General features: G+C 25.3%; 1 protein-coding gene across 4 annotated transcripts in view; it reads left to right on the top strand.

Annotated features, from left to right (window-relative positions):
* The window catches only part of LOC126906514 (metabotropic glutamate receptor 2), a 161839-nt gene that overhangs the window by 86615 nt on the left and 54218 nt on the right, over nucleotides 1-21006 (top strand). For all 4 annotated transcript variants that reach the window (XM_050687060.1, XM_050687062.1, XM_050687063.1 and 1 more), the window contains 2 exons: nucleotides 4075-4326; nucleotides 11508-11792. In XM_050687060.1, the coding sequence (XP_050543017.1) occupies nucleotides 4075-4326; nucleotides 11508-11792 (537 nt within the window). The remainder of the gene's footprint in view (nucleotides 1-4074; nucleotides 4327-11507; nucleotides 11793-21006) is intronic.

Raw genomic sequence — 21006 nt, 5'->3', positions numbered from 1 at the left:
ACAAAATACCTTGGCATACATTTTGATCAAAAACTTTACTGGTTACATAATATAAATTCTACTAAAATCAAACTAAACGTACACCTCTTTATAATCAAACGGTTGGGTTGCAAACACTGCAAATCAAAACTTTCACTTCTTACAAAATTAATTATATACAAAATACTACTTAAACTTCTATGGACTTCAATATGAATTAATCGGCAAAAAAAAAAAACTTAAATAAAATACAAACTATACAGAATAAGATACATCGACTAATCACAAATGAACAACCTTACATTCAGACTTATAATTAAAGACAGTATTACAAGTTGCTGAGGAGCATTTCTCTCTATACCACTATTCCATTCTTCTTTTTCTTCCTCGCCTTAATCCCAACTACTTGGGGTCAGCCACCCTTATCCTAAACTTCCACTTGACACGATCTTCCACTTCCTCTACGCTCACTTCAGCTGTCCTCATATCGCATTCAATAACATCTCTTCATCTCTTTTTTGGTCTTCCTCTACCTCTTCTTCTTTCGAAATTCATTTCTACAACTGTTCTTACGACCACTATTCCTTTCTTAACCATCTTAATTCTTTAGTATATGATCTACCTTTACCCACAATGCCTGAAAATCCTTCCAAAATACTCAAAAGAAAATGGTACACAGATCTTCTTATCCCACAAAAATTAAAAAAAAAAAAATCTAATCAATATATATTACCATTTCAAAAAGAGTGTTATCGGTGAGCAGCTTCTATTCTCAAAATAATCATGTCAAAAATTCAATATCATCTTTTATACTTATTGTACTAATATTGTATAGATTGTATAACTCAAATAAAAAAAAAAAAAAAACATTTTAAATCGAATAACAATAAACTGTTAAGACAGTCCTTAATAGTTTATCTTTATTCTTTTTGCAAAACCATAATCGAATATTTACCTAAATGCCAATAGATAAATACTTTTAACATTGTATGAATTATTGATGCGCTTCATTCCTTTTCACCTTATACTTTTTAGTGACCGAAATTTGAATAAAACAAATATTATTATTTATTGAACAAATAAAATGTATATTTACCGAATTATTATTGTCCTCTCCAATAACAGTAATGCACTTGACATATAAAAGGCCATTTTTCGTTTAGACAGTACCATTCATAGCATTTAAGTATTGACAATGAACTAATTTCATTTAAAAATAAATTATGTCTTTAAACTAAAACAAATTAAAATGATGATGGCTTTATTAACCAGGAAATCATAAAGCGATAAAATAAAAATATTTCTATTTAATTCTATGTCTTGAAAATCGAGTTTTAATTTGAACATTTCTATAAAAAGTCATTATTTAACAAAAAATGGGGGTATGATTATTAAAAAATCACACTGTACAGAAAATATTTAAAACTAATTTTTACATTACATTGAATATATCATAATAATTGTATGATTTAGGCTCCTTATTCTTTCATCTTAAAGTTACCTATTTATAGAATATTACTGAGTTGAGTTTTCATTTTAATTATATATTTTATTCATTAATAGAGACTATTTTATTATTTATATTATGTTTATTTATTGGTGAATAAAGATTATTTTAATATTATTATTGTTAAGTTTTTAGATTTTTTAAATTATTATTTTTCTTAGGCATATAGCGTACAATGCGTATCTCACAATATATTATTATTTTTGATTTATGATTTTTTAAATTATTATAGAAATTTTTATAAGATTAAAAGTAATCATAAATGCTATTTTTATCTTTAAAACTATATGTAATCAAGTTGTTGGTAATAAATTTTCTTAAGTAAAAAAAATGTTTTATACAATAATGTAATTACTGATTTTAAAAGTTTGTCTGAGGTAATGTTTTAATTATAACCAAATAACCAGAAACAAAACATTTCAGTAGTAATTAAATGTTAATGAATTCAAGTTTGTTTCCATATAAATGAAGTTGTAATTTGTATACATATTCTATATTGTAACTCAAAACTTAATAAAATAAAGAGAAAGTTAAACACTTGATTGCTTTTGCACTAAATAATATAATATTAAAATGTGATAATATTGAAAGGGTGTTTTGATAAAAGGTTAGAGTTACTTTAATTCGGGGTGGGGTGTGAGAGTCATAAAATATCATATGACTCTTATTGATTTGAAATCTTACATGATCATTTTTATTAGTTCTTAGAACACTCGAGTTAGTATTGATTAATAATCGATGAATAAAATAGCACAAATTCAATTTAGTTCACAACTTTAATACATAAAAACTTCGATAATGATAGTTACAATATTTAGGTAATGATGTCGAGTGCGCGATTAGAACAGAACGGACTGTAAGGGTTTGATCTGCCTTTTATATAATATTTTGTATCTCCGTAAAACATTATTGTGTCATCCTTATATTGTTAGTGTTTATTAATAAATAAGCATAAAATATATAAATTATTATAGATGAATAGTATACAAATCATTTTAACATTGTATACAACGTTAATATAGTTTTTTACACTACTGATTAGGGTTGACACAATGCGTTTGCGTTTCTAAAGACTGGAATAAAAAAGATGACAAATATAATTTATAGATTTCTATTTGGAAAGAGTGATTTTATTAGTTGATTTATGACTGAATTGCATGTATTATAATATAATTAAATAATATGCGTTTGTTAAATATTTCTCTAAGTTATTTATTTACATTTTTTAGAAGTATTAATTATCTTAAACGAAAAAGTTAAATAAGAGATCATTATTGTGGACACAAACAGGGTAGCCTATTGTTATCTTATGTTATGGTAGTGACAAGTATATCATAACATCCCTAATAAAGTTTTGTTTAATGTCTTATATGACACTGTAAATTGCATTCGTTAAAATTATGTTATATTTATTTCAATATTCGACGAATTAAATAATTTATCTACTGATAAATTTTGAATTATATTATTTTCCTTAGAAATTAATTTACATTTAACTTTGTTGATTATGGTTAATTAAGTTGATAATTTATGAATAATATTAAGGTTAAAGATTTTTTGCAAACGTGAATATTGTTTCTGAATTTTTTTCAAAAAATTTTTTTTATCCTATTCTTCTTTTAACTTAAAATTGGAATCATTGTTATCACTTAATAAAAACAAAATGAAAAGCTATAAAACAAACAAAACATTTATATTTATAAAATATAAGGACCACTCTACTTGTAATGTAGTGAAAGAATCGATTCTTACGTATTGCCTATATTGTATTATAGTAAAGGTACACTTCCTTTAATATAATATGTAACCGGCTTCACGACACTCAGTAGTGTTATTTACTGTTTACACTACACATAACGTTTGCGGCGTTATGCATAGGCAAAATAGCTATATGCGTGCGTATAATCGCAATTTCTCTGTTACCATTCATTATTATTATTTTTTTACGAGGTATCGTTCATATAAATGTGTGTGAAAATATTTTATTAGTCCAACTTTATGCTGCTCATAACTTCGTACAACTTGCCAATTTTCGCCTTTATTTCTATGCTTGTAAAAAAACATTAAAAACTATAGCAACAGTAGTGGTACCATGGGACCATCTTTACGATATTTCTTGTGTCATCAGTTATTTTTCATTTTTCTCCGTATCGATAACACAACATGTAGCATTGGAATGTCATAATAATATTAAAGTTATCACATAAATCTGGAATACCGTTGAGATAACAAATGTTTACAAGAATGTGATCCGTCGGAAATCTCCTCAAGTGTGAATACTTGAATATATTAAATGTTACCGATAGAAGTTTATATAGAACTTAAAACTTGAAATTCGTTGTTTTGATTTTGTAAGTTAAAGTCACACATGACAAATGAACGAATAAAAAGCAACTTTTACAGTTTTATTATTGTTTTTAAAATTTACTTAAACACAATACTTATTTGAAAGTTCTTAGTTACTTAACTTTTTATTATGCACAATGTTAAAACAGACTTCAAGAAAAAATAAAAACAACAATAATTCATGTATTTTCCAAGTTAACACAAACAATATATTATGATTATAATGTTTTTTATTTTTTCAGGTGTTATAGTGTATGGATCCGATCAGGAAGTAGTAAGTTTGATGAAAGCTGTAAGAAGAAACAACGCGACAGGAAACTTTTCATGGATAGGCTCGGATGGTTGGAGCGCTAGAGACATGGTGTCAGACACAAATGAAGCTGAAGTTGAAGGATGCGTCTCTGTTCAACCACAAGCCAACCCTGTAATTGGATTTGAGGAATATTTTTTAGGACTCACCGTAGAAAATAACAAGAGAAATCCTTGGTTCACAGGTATGGTGCAATCATTTAAAATTATCAAATGTTTATCAATCTTAAAGAGTTAACAATAAACTCATACATATAACATTGTTACAGTTAAGTATCTTAAGTTTTATACAATATTACATATTAGTAATAAACAAAGCGTATGTACTAACTAATGATTTTGTAAAAATGATAAAAACTTAAACATAGAAGTACTACTATCTACCAGTGACGTATTTTTACCGCCTTTAGTAATATCTATAATTATATTACGGATAATAATATAAGCTGTGAATATCAGTGATGGGAATTTTTGAATATTTTAAACTATTGATAGTAATCGATAATTTTTTAAAACTATTAGAATTGTTATTATACAACCGAATAGTTTTTAAAACTATTCGAATATATTGTGTGACTATCGAATATTTTTTGAATGACTATCGGATAGTTCGACAGTTACTATTCGATATTTCCCATCACTAGTGAATATTGTAAAAATTACTAGTGTTCAATCATGTAGTATATGGTTTACCGAAAATGCAACATAAGTTTTAGTTGTTTACTTTTATAAGTTTACCGATGAATTTTTTATATTTTGCGTTAAACAAATATTTGAACCTAACTGTACCGATCATATTGCCAGAAATTTCAATTATGTATCAAATAAGCGTATTCTGTTTTTTAAAGCGGATAACTAAACTATTATTGGAATAAGTAATAGTGACTGTGTGTGACCAAATCATTCCTGGATTTAAATTGAGTGTCAAATATACACTATAAAACGATACGTCATAAAATATATTGCTTTACTGCCGGCCCGTAAAACGCGTTATGTATTTGACTTTTTCGTACTAAAAGTATATCCAGCCGACCCTCCTATTGTCGAGTATGAAATCCGAGAGAGTGTTTTCAGTAATGAACGAGTGCATTCACTAGTGTTCAAATCATCCAGTAAATATTTTATTTTAGCGTAAAAATCCATTTTATGATTTTTACTCATCAAGTTTTTTCTCCTAAAACCACCACAACTTATGTGTTGTTATTGCGAGGAAAATTTTAATATTGTACTTGAAGTGATTTCTGCTATGGTATCTCTGAATAAATGAAAAAGTGTCATGCAGTGTAGTACAAAATCGTTACGACCATCTTATGGTGACATCAGGCCACATATTAATTTACAAATCGTTTACGATAGAAAACATGGTAAACATCATAAATTAATTTTGAGACGAGTAAAAGAAAAATTCGTCTCTTATTTATGCGTAACACTGAAATTTCGATCAAGGCTATATATTTCATTTCTAAAACCTTCTTTTTAGGGGTCATTTTTTCCATCGACAAATGTTTCAAACGTGTTCACAATTATTAGCTTGGCTTTTTTTTTTTTTTACTAGCCAATTGATTTTCAACAAGAACAACGTATTGGGTGTTTCTGGGCAATGGCGAAAACTGTGTGTAAATAACGAGCCGGTTTGGTGTTTAAAGCTGCGATACTAGAACGATGAACATTTTATTTATCACGAGGTGTACGATAGGGACAAAGACATATAAAATCCAGTAGTAGAGAAATGATGCTATAAATAATCGTCCACAATGGTAAGATCCGAAGTTGTTCCGATTTATTAAGAACGTTTACAACTATAGTACCGATTGAACTGTATTATCCTCAGCTAACGTCTGCCGGAAGGCATATGATTGGTCAGCGTATAATTATTGGCCACGTGCCCATAAGTCGTGTTGCTGAACAACTAATAACCTTTGTTTTTAGTGTTATCATATTCAGTCGTTACAAGCAAAAATACTATATGAGCGTTGTTACATAAAATAATAACGACGTACATAATCGAAAGTCTCATAGAAATGCTCTTCACGAAATTATTTTTTGATTTTATGCCGCTGACAAGAAAAGAGAAAGAGAAATAGATTATAAATATTTATACACACTATACATTAGATGATGGTAGTACTCGGCTGTACTTGTATAGTTTACTTAAGCGACGAAGGCAAAACGATAAGTTTAAATTTCCGCGCCTTACTTGAGTGCTTACGGTTGTTTTATAATATATCACCAAAACCTATACTTATATGCTGGTCGTGGAAATCAGCCCACTGGAGTCATTCTGCTTACTGTAACTTGACACGTCGGATTTATATACACTAGTTATGTGCATGAGTAGTTCGATTCTAGATTCTCTAATAAGATTAACAATGTCGGGGTTTGGCTTGATTTGAAAAAACTCAGCGGTCGATATCGAAAGTTGAAACTACTTTTAACATTCGAATGGCGTAAAACTTTATGTGGCGAGAAAAATTTAGATATTCACTAATTGTTGTTTGAAATAACTTCTCGAGGATTTATCGAAAACGAAATTTCCTTAATACTTAGCATACTCGTTAATGGTCAGTTTCTTAACATTATTTCGTGTTACTCAGTGTATATTCATTAACAAATAATTTTTTTTATTTATGTTTATGAAAGTAATAAATTATACGTTATTTTCTAAAACATTATTAAAGATTATGGAGGTTATCAATTAAGATATTTGATAGTAAGAAATATACTATCCGTACAATAAACAACATGATATTACTATGAGTTAATAAATTGGGTTATAAAAATAGCTAACTTTAAATTACAAAACTAATTGTCCGTTATACGTTACAAATCGTTTTCTTATTACAAATGAAATAATAGTACAACAAATTGAAAAATCAAATTATCTCAATAAATTCCGAAAAAAATTAATGACAAAGTATTTTATACACAAGAGTGATTTCACTGTGGAACCTCACAAATGTCCATGAAAATCATTAGTGTTGGATATTTTTAGAAAATATTAATAAACTTAATACTTTTTAAGGTAATTTTGTCAGCAAATTTATCAGTAATAGTCAGTAAAACTCATTCCAGAAATTTGTAGTGATATACTTTCACATGGTGTAATGTTACACTCTTGTGACTAAGCAGTCGATGAGACGTCTATGCCACCTTTAATATCGCATCCCAAGATGTCGTAAGGTACCTTCTATAGGTTATCAAATGGATGTCATATAGACGTCCTAAGATCAGCTACGTGATGTCGCAAATTTGATCAACTTATATAATATTATTAAATAAAAAAAATTAACATAAATAATAAGGGCACATATAATGAGTTCGAAACCTATACGTCAGCAATGTGCATTAAACTATATTCCTAAGACATGTCTCTACAACATCGCATTTACATCTTTCAGGATGTATTTTAATATTTATTTTTAAGTTGCAATTACACATGGACTACTTATGAGATGAAATGTTTTAAAACTTCTATGTGAAATCAATAAATATCATCGCTGAAAAATAACTACTTATAGATACTTTTTTTAAGATATCAATTTGTATTTTAAACATTCCATGAATGACTAAATAGGATGTCTCATTTTATTCACTAATCGTAATCGGATAAATATCAACTTCGACATATTGCGTCCAGGGATAGGTTAAGATATGATTAAAAAAAAAGTTCGTATGAGGTAAATTTTTACTTATGCTGAGCTGTTCTTTGTTTTTTTCTCTTTTCCATTGTTACAATAAGAATTTTAAATAACTTCAAATATGCTTATGACATTACGTGTTGACTTTTTAGGTCAATATTATTCATTTTTATAATGAAATGAAAAAGATAAATATCACAGCCAAAATGCACAAATAAATCTTGTGAACTCAGAATTTAGAGGTCAACAATAAATCAATCAACCAGTAATTAATTGATTTTAACGCATATCAAATAAATTCGATAGTTTACTAAGTTTTAGAAAATATAAGTATTATTTCAAATTATAAATTATATTATTATTATTTCTGTCTGTTCATATTTTATGCATGTATTTAAATATTGATATACATGTAGAATTTTTCACTTAAACCCTATTTGTTAATTTTTTTATTAACTATTTGAAACATTTGTCTCGTAAAATTTATAATCATATAGAAATCTTGTAAAAAATATTTTCTTACTCCAGTATTTTGCAAGTCGACAGTTTAGAATTTCGACATTGAAACTTCCAAGTGAAGGATTTACATGAACAACCGTATATTTATAGTGTCAATGTTTAAGAATTATTGGGTGCTGTACAGAAGTCTATGCCCTCAAACCGTTGTCGTTTTGGCCATTTTAGGTTTCAAGTATATATAAAAAAAATTAGTCAATATAAATTGCATTTGGGTTGCTATCCGATGCTACACGTCTTTGAAGTGGAAAACCTCGTGTCGCGTTTTTGCCACTGACAGTAAATTACAGTTTGGTTATCTGACCTTCTATACTTAAATGATACCGTACAAGACAAACAATGCACTGCATTCGACGGGTATATGAGAGCTAGTACAATAGTGTATCATATATTCAAATAATAGAAAAAATAATAACAGAAGTATAATAAATCACAGCGTGAAGCCAAAAAAAGATATGCGGAATTAAAAATGTTAGTAATTATTAATGTAACTTATAACACTATTGGATAGTTTCATTATCTTGAATATTATAGTTAAATAGTATACTCGATTCTTACACCCCTTGATGAATTATTGACCTAGTGGGTAATTTAAAATTATTCACTTTAAAAACTTTCATTTTCAAGTTAATACATAAATTTTATTGATTATAAAATAATAACAGCTCAATAACATTTGGCATACGAATTATACATAATTCATTTTTAATCTAGAGATATAGTTAAGTTTAAATTGATATAGTTTAAAACTTTAAGTAAAACTAACTTTTAGTATCTATACTTTGCATTCTGAGGAGTTCTAACATTCTTTTATCTGTAGAAAAGATAATGTCTCAAAAAAAAATAAAATCTTACAAAATTGCACTGTAAATTAAAGTAAAATATACTATTATAGTACTTTTTTATTAGTAACGACAAGGGTTATATCTAAAAAGCTATTTTATTTTTAAGGACACTACTTAAATTTTTCAATTGGTTTAATGAAGCTTCTATTATTATTACTGAATAATTTTCTATTCAATCTTTCTTTTGTTTAGACGAAAAAACATTATTTACAAAGTACAACAAAAGACGTACTGCACACTACTTATAATTAAATATTAAACAGTTAAGCCTTATTAACTGTTTGAAAAGTACGTAACTACGTAAATATTTAATGTTTGATTTATGACATTAGGGGAGAATTGTAAACCTTATAAAACTTTCAACGAATTCACTTAAATACAAAGCCTATACTATTTTATGTTTTAGTTGGACATAGGTATATTTTCTGATACTTACCAAGGTATTTCACATTGCATTTCAGAAAGAACACTATTGTTATATAATTTATCACCCAAATCTCAATTCTATTCTGCACCATGTAATGAAGTAGCCAAATTTTCCTTTATTGAATTAATATATATTTTAATATAATCATTAAAATAAATAAAAAGTTTCAAAGTTGTTGAATTTTTTTTTTTTATAGAAACTCAAAGTTTCATTTATTATGAATAGAGAATCCATAAAGCTTATTAATTTTGTATTTCAATTTTATGAAAAATATTTTTACTTAGAATAATTTATTGATCCCATAATTTATAAATTGTACAATTAGGTACGCTATTTAATGATCCTTCTGTATTTTAAATATTTACATATTTCTAGTTCTATTATACTGTATGTTTATTTTTATCTAATTAATTGAAATGGTTCTAATTTATATATAATTGACAACAAAACGCAAAAAAAACTATTTCTGTGTAGTAAAATAAGAGTCGAATTAATGTGTATGCTAGACGATACAAAATTTCTTATAAATCATATATGCATAAATTTCCATGCGGCAAAATATGAAAAAAAAATTTTTACATCAAACAATATAATGCCCAAGTGAACAAAGATAATAAAACATAATCTAGTATGAATATGCAATGTCTGAGTATAAGATGCACAACCATGTAAAAACATTATGGAAATGCCACTTTTTACCCTCACTTGAACTGCCATTGGCAATTGAACGCCGTTGGATAAGTTATAAAAACCAATAGAACGTGACGCGAGTATAATGATTAATGGATGTACTCTTGTTCTTTTTCAGGCTAACAATAAAATTCCTACAAGGCAAATAACTTTTTCTTTTTTTCGCCATATATATCTGATATCATGTTGATACTTTGTCAGTTTCATATTGACCGCGTAACCAATTTACTTCCTCTAGCTCATATCAAAATATTGATAATATTATTATCAATTACTAATTATTACAATAAATTTATTCGTACAATGGTATTTACCCGTCAGACATTTATTTATTTTGTATAATTTTTTATATATTCATACATTACGAAATAAACTATTATTAAGATAGAGTGATTGTTATTGTATAAGAAAAATTGAAAAAAAAAGAAATAATCAATAACCTAATGATTACACTTTAAAGAAAATTTACTTGCATAATATTATAATATCGTTGAAAACAATTTCTTTACTCCAATAATTCAAGAATTCTGAAACAAAAGCTTATATATAAAGAGGTCTATTGCTTGGGATAAAAAATAGTAGATCCTGGAATACAATATGAAAGACTTCCAAATATTAGAAAATATACAATTTGTCTATGAACTTCAATCAATTATGTTTTGTCAAATTGGGTTAATTGTAAATTTTTTTCGATTATAAAAAATTTAGTAATGCATATTCATTCAGTAACTATCAATGTTATGTATATTAAATGCATTTTAGAATACAAGATAATGGATGAGATATTGACATTAATTAAATTCAATTATTACAAGCCTTTATTTTTCGCAGCTAGCGTTATTTGATAATTTTGTGTAAATAAAATTCAAATGCACCCTAATTACAGAATTTTAGAAACTTTGTCAACTGATGGAACATACGACCGCAATAAAAAGTTGACATTCACACATTTACTTTAACTTCTAACTAGATTAATATGCAAAATAAACATCCTCCTTATGCTTTATTTCTTAAAATTACCGTTTTAACAAACCTGTACGGTACTTGCTCATTCAAGAAAACATAAATAACTTTTAGCCCGAAAAATTATAACTTAAATACATAATATACTTATAAAATAAAATAACTTTATGATATTTTTAGTAAAAGTAAGTCAAATTTACATGAAGGATTTAAAATATTGTGATGTTTTAAAAAAATGAAATTTTACATCATAATGCAATGAAAATATAAAAAATTTTCTTTTTCAGAATTTTGGGAAGAACATTTTCAATGCCGATACCCAGGCAGCATGAGAACACCTTACAATACTAATTATTCCACTATGTGCAATTCCAGTTTTCATCTTACCGAAAAAATTCCGAAATTTGAAAATCAGTTACAGTTTGTAAGTGACTCTGTATTAGCGTTTGCACATGCACTTTACGATATGCATTATGAATATTGTGGTCCCAATACGTTCGGTCTTTGTGATGCAATGAAACCTGTCAAAGGACCAGAGCTTCTAAAGTACCTTAGAAAAGTCCATTTTAAAGGTAAGTTATCCATTACCATAAAAATCTAGCTTTTAGGTCAATTGTCCGCAAGGTAATCAATTGCCTGTTAAATTAAGGTACATTATACCTATCGCCTGTAAATTAGAATTTTCCTTTTTTTCCCTCATTGTTCCGCAATTTGTACCCATCTGTTTTGCTATTATTAAAAGAGATGCATTATACTTAACCATACAACCGTATTTATATGGTAATAACAGTGTAACATTCACAAAACTAAATAGTAATACTCTTTCAAAAAACACATAATTTTATCATCAATATATCGAAAATAATTTTTTTTTCATACTTTTTGGAAAATTATGATTACTTAGTCGTCGTCATGATATTTTTAAATGCTTAGAAAAAATTAGATTAGGATATTTTGCGAATGGTCCAAAATTACTTGTTTTTAATTCATTAAGTGGTGTAACATGTGGTACACTTTTTTACGTTTTACGGCATTGTATTTTATTTTTTTATATCTTTTGACTCATTGGCTGCTAAATGCATCATAATTTATAAAATTTAGCGAGAAAAAAAGAAAAGTTGCTAAAAAAATCTCAATTTAATTTTGAATAAACCATGGGATATAACGACAATTGATAAACGTTATTACATAAATTAATTTAATAGAAACCAATCCACAGCTTTTGAAATATACCATTCAAAACAATGTTGATACCTTACATTACATATCTTTAAAAGAATTTTGTTTTTTGAATGTTTGTAAAATATGTTGGAGTCATGTTAAAGCTATAAAACACAAATACATTTGAAATGACGCACGTAAAAAGTGAATAACTATTAAATTGAGCCTCACTTTACAATCGTACAATAAAATTGACAATCTGAATTTTTTTGCTTCTAGTGGAGATATTATTTTACGTTTGATCAGCTATATAAGAGCAATATTGTCAGCAAATGACAACGACAGTCGTTATTTTAAATTTCTTTAACACATAGGAACTGTAATAAACAACGTACCTTTTCTCTACTGTCCTAAACTTCCTCTAAATTTCTCGTACATCTAGTTTGAACATTCTCATATTAATTTTTCATATGTAATATAAAAATTTCTGAGTTGATTTCATTGTCTGGAAAATAAAATCAGGAATATTAATTGTTATTATTGAAAATGTTCATTGAAATATTTTAAATTGCCAATGAATTATTATTTCATTTAAATTTCACCACAAGTCAAAAATTAAATTTTTTTAAATCTCACTTTTCACATTTTAACTGGAATATCAAGAGGCTTATGTTTTTAAACATAATTTTGGAGAGTTATGTGTGAATCTGCATTTTAAACATACTTGACAGATATGGATGGAGGGTTTCAACATTATATTTTTTGATGGATGTCGTGTGGGTATAAATATAAATTGCACAAAATGTAATAAGAACAAAATCTTGTGTAGCAATTTCCATAAAACTATGCTTGGCATTATGGAGTTATTTATAATAAAAATTATGTTATATGTTTCATATATATATATACTTTACTAATAAAAGAAAATTTTAATATTTTTAAAGAATAAAATTTGTATAAACACTTTTATTGATTATATTTTTCTTTTAAAATTAAAATAAGATTTTTTTAAATAAAAATCATTGTTTTATTACAATGATTTACAATACATTTATAAATGAAATGTGAAAAAAAATTACCAAATCAAAAAAATTATTCATATTTATAACAATTAATACATTAATACCCAATATTATTATTATTATATTATTATAGGTAAAGACATCATGCATCTATAAAAAAAAATTATATTGATTTGGCCATTTTTGAATAAGTTATAGCAGTTTTAAGTAAAAAAAATTGAAAAAATTCGAAACTTAGCGATTTTTATATTTGTAATTTTTTTAGAGATTTTTAGATGTTTCTCATTAAATTTAGAATTAGAAAACAAATAAATAATAATAATTAATTTTAAAAAAAGTTTAATTTATTTATATTCTAATTTATAAAAGATTACGTAAAACATCTATTAATTTTATAAAAATAAACATAAGTTTAAGCTATTATAAAGATATATAGTAAAATAACTTTAGATACATTTTTTTATCTGAATATAATAATGTTAATAATATAATTTTTTAAATATATTGTTTTTATTATTTATTTTCCAACAAGACACTTTTGTTTTATCTACACAATAATCTAGTGAATTGTAAATCATTTTTATTGGTATTATTATTATTATTAATACTACTCATTATTATAAAATATGTAAACTAGCCAAGAAGATACAGAAAACTTTATACACGAAAGACATATTTTGAATAAGTTGCTCATACTTCAATGACATTCACATAAAAAAATACCTTTAGGCTCTAGTTAATCTGTCCTTGGTGTATTATAAAAAAAAAAGCAGCGTGACAATAGAGAAAATTATGTTTTAAAGTCATGTAATCTTCTTATAATTACATTCTATTTTCTATGAAAATTTAAACAGATTTTTAATAATATTCATTAGTATGAATCTTTTATATTAGTGGTTAACACATCATAAAGATATTTATTCTGATAAACTATGAAATAATAAGGTGGATAGACACTAATTTTTCAGTCATTTAATCAACTTAAATTAATTTTAAACTGAAAAATGTAATTAATTTTCCAAAAAGGATAAATAATTGATATGAAATGACAACAGCTTTTATCTTAATTTCTACTATAACTTTACTAAAATTTTTTATAATTATTTTTTGTGATTATTTTCCTCAATATTAATATTTGTAAATTTTATTTTAAATAAACTACAGAATAGTTTTTATAATAATAAAACTAGATACTTAAACAATAATATATATAAGAGATTAAAGATAAATCTTTGATTATTATTTTAACATAATTTTTCAAAAAAGGCAAAATTTATTTCTAATTCAATGTCATTTAAACTATTATTACGATGTGACTTTTACAATTTCTGAATTAAAAAAATATAAATAAATGTACAAACTGTTTAAAGAAATTTACAATTATAAATTGATAAATATTAAATAAATAAAATTTTCACCATATGAGTGTAAATTTCTTATTGTTATTCCATCTTAACAATAAGAATCTGTTTTTGCTGAACTAGCATATTTACCTCGTACACAATTATCTGTTTACACATTACAAATACAATATAGACAAGTTTAGTCTATTATTTCCAATTGTATCATTTACCTTTCAATTACCATTTGTCTTAAGACTTAGAAACACGATTTTTTGAGATTCTCTCTTAGACATATAAGTAACAACAATATTTAATAATAAATCTATTGTATGAATCTATTATAACTAGAAAGTAACTCAGTTAAATCAGTTATTTGCACATTAATTAAAAATAAAAGATTATTTTTCAAATGAATGTCTTTAGTTTATGTCTAAAATTTAAGTTAGAACATTTTTGTAAACCAATGTGTAAAAAAATATATTGTTCAAGGAAAAAGTTATACCTACTTTCCTAGAAATGAACTCAATGGAAAACTAACTAATAATACATTTACTATATAAAAGTACAAAAGTATGTCACGTATCCTTTTTATTTTTCCCGATTGATCGAATTTAGATACATTCGTGAACTAGGTAAATACGACTGACATTAAATTTAACACTGACCGACCAAATTTAAAATTCATGATGTAAAGAGTTATGTTTTCTTAAGTTATTAATGTGTTTTTTGAAAATGAGATGATTTAAAAAACCAGTATCAATCCATGACTCCTGGGTTTGTAACCTTCTTTTCATTCTACCTATTCATTCCGACTAAATAAAAAGTAATAATTGCGATTTATTATTTTCTGACAACTCTTATCTTGATATTATTGTTATTATATTGCATCCTGTTGTCATAAAATGCCCATTATTTTTTTTATAGTAAAACTACCGTACTTCTATTAATCATGTTGCCCTCATATTACTTCTATAATATGATTTAAGTCTCTTTTTATGTTTTAATAATTTGTTTACATCGAAATGCATTTGCTGTTATAACAAATCGTAGAATAATACATTTTATTGATTTCTTATTTTTATGTTTTTTGCAAGTAATATAATTTTTTATCATAGTAAATTTTTACTATATCAAAATATTACTAAAATTTAAATTACCGAGTACGTTTCATTAAAATTTCTAATGAAAATATTTACTTCACTTAAAGTACATTTTAACTTACTATTGTATGAGGAAATGGTATTGATGTTAAAATAGGAACCTTCGGTTTACGATACAATTATTACGTTGGGGATATGTCAAGTAAGTTTTCCAAAATGATTTATGAGTTGCCTTATAACAGTGACAAATATAGTGAAATGTTTGTAATTACTCTTTAAAACTCCATACAGTTTTGAAAGTCAAATGAATTAATCTATTTTCTTAAATAATTTTCGTTATTTCCTGCCATCTCTTTAGTATATTGCAACGTATATGTTGTCTGTATTATGAAAGTTTCTATTAAATTTTGCATACTCAAATTAATTATTGAAATTATTAAAGAAATTAAAATATCGAATCAAATGTGAATTTTTTTTTAATAAAAAAAATTATTTGTATATTATGAAAAATTTAATTAATTTTATAAATTGTAATTTAATTTTTATCTTTTCAAAAAAAAGTTTCAGTTCTACATTATATTATCGAATAGATTAGAAAATACTAAAGAGTACCTTAACTAGTTTATATAATTATCATACAATTTTATTTCTCTTTTAAATAGAATTTAAGTGCTTATATTTATTACAAAATTAATTATGTAAAGTTTTAATTATGGCGACTAGTAAGGGAAGTCACTGATCCTATATACTGATCCTGATTTATAGTATAAATAAATAAATAAATAGCCCCCCTTTTTTACTTTTTTGGAAAGGTTTATTATTTAAAAATAAAAAATAAATAAGGCGTTCTTTTTTAGGTGAAGTATTAGGTCGAAAAATAATGTAGATGATCTAGTTTTAATTACAAAATGACCTACAAAACTAGTTCATGTTAACAGCTTTTAATTTAAATACTACAAAGAATACTTATTAAAATATTAATGAAAATGCATTACAATAATATATTTCACTTAAATGTTCCTTCTGTAGTATTTATTATAAGAAAACTTGAATAGCACATCAAAAGCTTTTCAATGATGTAAATACATTATATTAAACTAAAAAGCGAAATGTTCATATAATTTGGTTTTGTGGTTTATAAAGAATTTGATAATATTCTACATGACATAAGCTACATAGTATGAATTTTGAAATTTGGTCGCTAAGCAAGAAATTCTTATTGCTCTTATTTTATTGTTACCATGTATTACATATCACAGTGGTGTTCGCATAGAATTTCAGTTTTTTGTTATATCTTTCAATATAGTTTGAATTCGTAGTATTTCTTTGATTGTACTCTTTTAAAACTCAATAATATATAAATATACCTAACAAAGTTTGTTTCAAAATTTTCAGTGTATTGTTTCAGTCAAGAGATTTGAAGAGTTTTCAGTATTCTTTGCTAAATTTTTACAATATACTTTTAAATGTCTCATTAATATTTTTTATAATTTTAAATAGAAACACTCCATCTTTTGAAATTAGTTAAAATTAAATGTAATAAGTAAATTTATATGAGTGATTAATCCGAGTGATTCGGTTTAATAATTCGAAGATTAATCTCAGACTTTAATTCTGGGTCCTGTAATTTTTTGGTAATATTAAAATTAAATAATTAAGAAATATTAAAAGTTTTATGAACTAATATGTGTTATTATGGTTTTATATTGCTATTGTTTTCTAATATAAATAACAAAACATACATACAATTATTTAATATACAATAAAAAATAGATAATCTGACCTAGTTTTTCGTAACTAGTGACCAAAGAGTAGATCGTTTGATTTTCCATGATATATTTCAACTCCAAATATATTTAATAGGAATAAGTTGTGAATGACTGAAAAATAGAGGTTTTCAAACTCAATTGATATTTTTTAAATACCCATTTTGCAGTTTGATATTCGATATTTATCGATTAAATATTTTCATGGATATATCGATAGATAGGATTTTATTTTAATTGTTGTATATATAAAACTTTATAAAAATTATTTTTTATGAATTCTATCTGAGTTAGTAATATCGAAGTAATGATATTACTTCGACTAATAAATACCATGATATTTAATTACTCCGAAATTCTTATTATAAAATTATACGAATATATTTTTTAATTATATATATATCAATTAACCTAAATATTTGTTTACTTCAATTTATTATTATTAGAAGCGCTTAAATATCGGAATACACCGTCATTTTTACTCTGGCATTTATATATTAACCATAAATTCAGAAATTTTATTTTATTATGTTACCACGACAGTCCATAATTCGGGGCATATTTTTCCAATACATATTTTTTTTGTGTCACTTTTTTAATAATTATTTTTTGGTACCATTTTCTTATATTAAAAAATTTCTGGCTTAAACGATTCAATTTTTAAAGTAGGAGTGGTATGGCTCCCCTGCACCCTCACTTCGAGACGGCCCAGTATTTTATCTAACATTGATATTAAGAATCAGAAAATAAATTAACTTTTTTAATATAATTTTGAATTTAACAAAAAAATTAATATACCTAACTATTACTATTCGTTAGTTAATATTTTAATATAATATATTTGCCATACAAATATTATCAAAGTATTTTTTCATTATACTAATCGTTTGTAAGAAATAGCAACGAAAATAAAATACATTGAACACATTGAATCGCTCAGTTCACATTTTTAAATATTTAATCAAAATTCAGACGTATATAATAACGAGGATAAAGAAAAGATTAGCTTACCGAATCTCAGAGGACTTATTTGTTTTACTTGCGCTGCTACCAGAATGCTGGTAAAAGTCAACTTAGTCGCAAAATGATATTTGTAAATTCACATAAAATATGAATTGTAGATGTTATTACCTGGAAATTACCACAATGCACAATTTAACGCGTTGAGTGTAATGTGCATTTACTATTTTCTCAGATTTCTCTAGAACTTCAATAGTTATGCTCCGTACAATTGAAACAGCAGCAACAATCGAAAACCTCTCAGTCGAGAATAGCAAATTTGTGAAAACTTTTCAAGTGCTTTTTGTATTCAATTCATCTTAAAAACCTTATATCAAATTCAAAATATGTTCTAATATGTGTCCCTTAAGTGCGTCCATTCATCTATCTCGATAATTTATGGCTTAATGATGGGTAACTTTCAAAGTTTATATTGGTTAAAATAAATGTCTAATTATTCGTTAGAAATGTTCGTTGCACCAGCTGCTCCTATAAAATTATTAATTTAAATTTTGTTAGATAGCTAAGTATGCAACTTCAATACTTTTAAAATACTGATATTGTTTTAAAAATTATACTAATTTCTTTTTTTTCTAAAACATTAAAATGTTTATTTTAAAATTTTAGTTAAAATAATGGCAGGTTTCATTTATTAGCTCATATTTAATAGTAATAATACTTTATTAAAATTTATTTAACTTATTTTTAACATTATAGCTAAAATAAGTTAATTTTTAAATATTTAAAACATTTTCAATGATTTACTGAAAAAACTAACATAGGTATAAGAAAATAGAAATAAATCTAATTATGCCACTGCATAAAACATATGCGTATTATTAATGTATTAAATGATTACATTTTTTCATAAATATTATTTCAATAAATATATATTTTCACTTTTATCATACGTTTCCATTTTTATATGATTTTACAAAGGCATAGATATTTTATTTATTTTTATATTTCAATTGATTTAATTAAAAAATAAAATTCATATGAACACAATAACAATATTACTACTGTTAACACTGTGCAAATCATTAATAAATGTAGTTGAATTGTTATCTTTAATATTTTTTTTCTATCGTTGAGTGGTATACAGCCATCGTTTAAATTATTAATTGAAATGGTAATCGTTGACTAAGCTTTTTTTATTGTCATAGAATACTAAATATCTATTCAATGAATTTTTTTAAATAATTGAAATACTCCTTTACAATGTAACTTTAATATATATGTAAATTTATTTGACATTTGCATTAATTGTGGTTTCGAAGTTCATTATATATATATATTGATTATTTTATATTGTTTAAAAACTAGTTCATGTAAGCAACTTGTTCCAAAAGTGTATAAGCACAACAAACCACACTAATAACTATGTAATTTACTATACAAACTAAACGAGACTTATATAAAATGTATAACTGACAACTGTTACAAGAGTATTTTCATTAAACTCCGGTTCTTTTGTTTGTTTATCTAATATACAATATACTGTTAACCTTTTCTTTTGTCTATTACTATATTTTAGTGAAGCAAATCATTGAAGAGTACTATATTAATTTAATAACTGTCAAGTTATCATTGTCTCTTTTTAAAACGTAACCTAGGAAATTTTCATTGAAAAGGATTCCTTCCCCCGAAGTTAATATTCATAATACCTATCTATAAAATTAGTTAGTGGCAGTTGGTTATACAATATACACATAGCACACCCCTTTTAATGCTTTTCATCCGGAGAAACTACTGGAGTTCACCTTAATCCTCGTCCCCATAGACAACTTATAATAAATATTGTAAAGGTTTGACAATGAAATGTGTTTTCACAGTGTTAACATCGCATCGGACTATAAATTGTAAAGAATTTGTAAATGTCAACTTACCAATTCATGCCTATTGGAACTTGGTGAAATACATTCTTTAAGTTGATTTCGTTATCAATGTCTATTTAATAATTTGAATAGTTTGTAAAACTTTTGAAGTTAGGTTAGAGAATTCCATTCCTAGGTATGTTTTTTAGAAAAAACAATAATCTCGAATGTCTTTTATTAGTTAAAAGGATATTTTGTACGTAATGGTGATAAAAAATGTTGAATATTTTTTTCAGTAATACATCTATATGTTGTTCTCTTAAATTACTCTAAGTCTATATAACATAGGAAGGAAAATGTATTCAACACGGTGGAACGGAATCGAACCTCAATATCCGTGCAACGAAGCAAAACGCGTTTTTTACCAAACTACACAGGCCGCCGGAATCTTTATTTATTCTTATAAAAGAACTTTCTTGAGTATTACTACAATTCAAGTTTTAACATATCTAAAATGTTAGGCTTGAAAAAAATCTTCAACAGTATCGAGTTTTAAGTTTTCATGTGCTTTTTAATTC

The sequence above is a fragment of the Daktulosphaira vitifoliae genome, unplaced genomic scaffold (genome assembly GCF_025091365.1).
Source record: "Daktulosphaira vitifoliae isolate Bord-2020 unplaced genomic scaffold, ASM2509136v1 Scaffold_5, whole genome shotgun sequence".
NCBI classification, from domain to species: domain Eukaryota; kingdom Metazoa; phylum Arthropoda; class Insecta; order Hemiptera; family Phylloxeridae; genus Daktulosphaira; species Daktulosphaira vitifoliae.
This window is presented reverse-complemented; position numbering and strand designations above follow the sequence as displayed.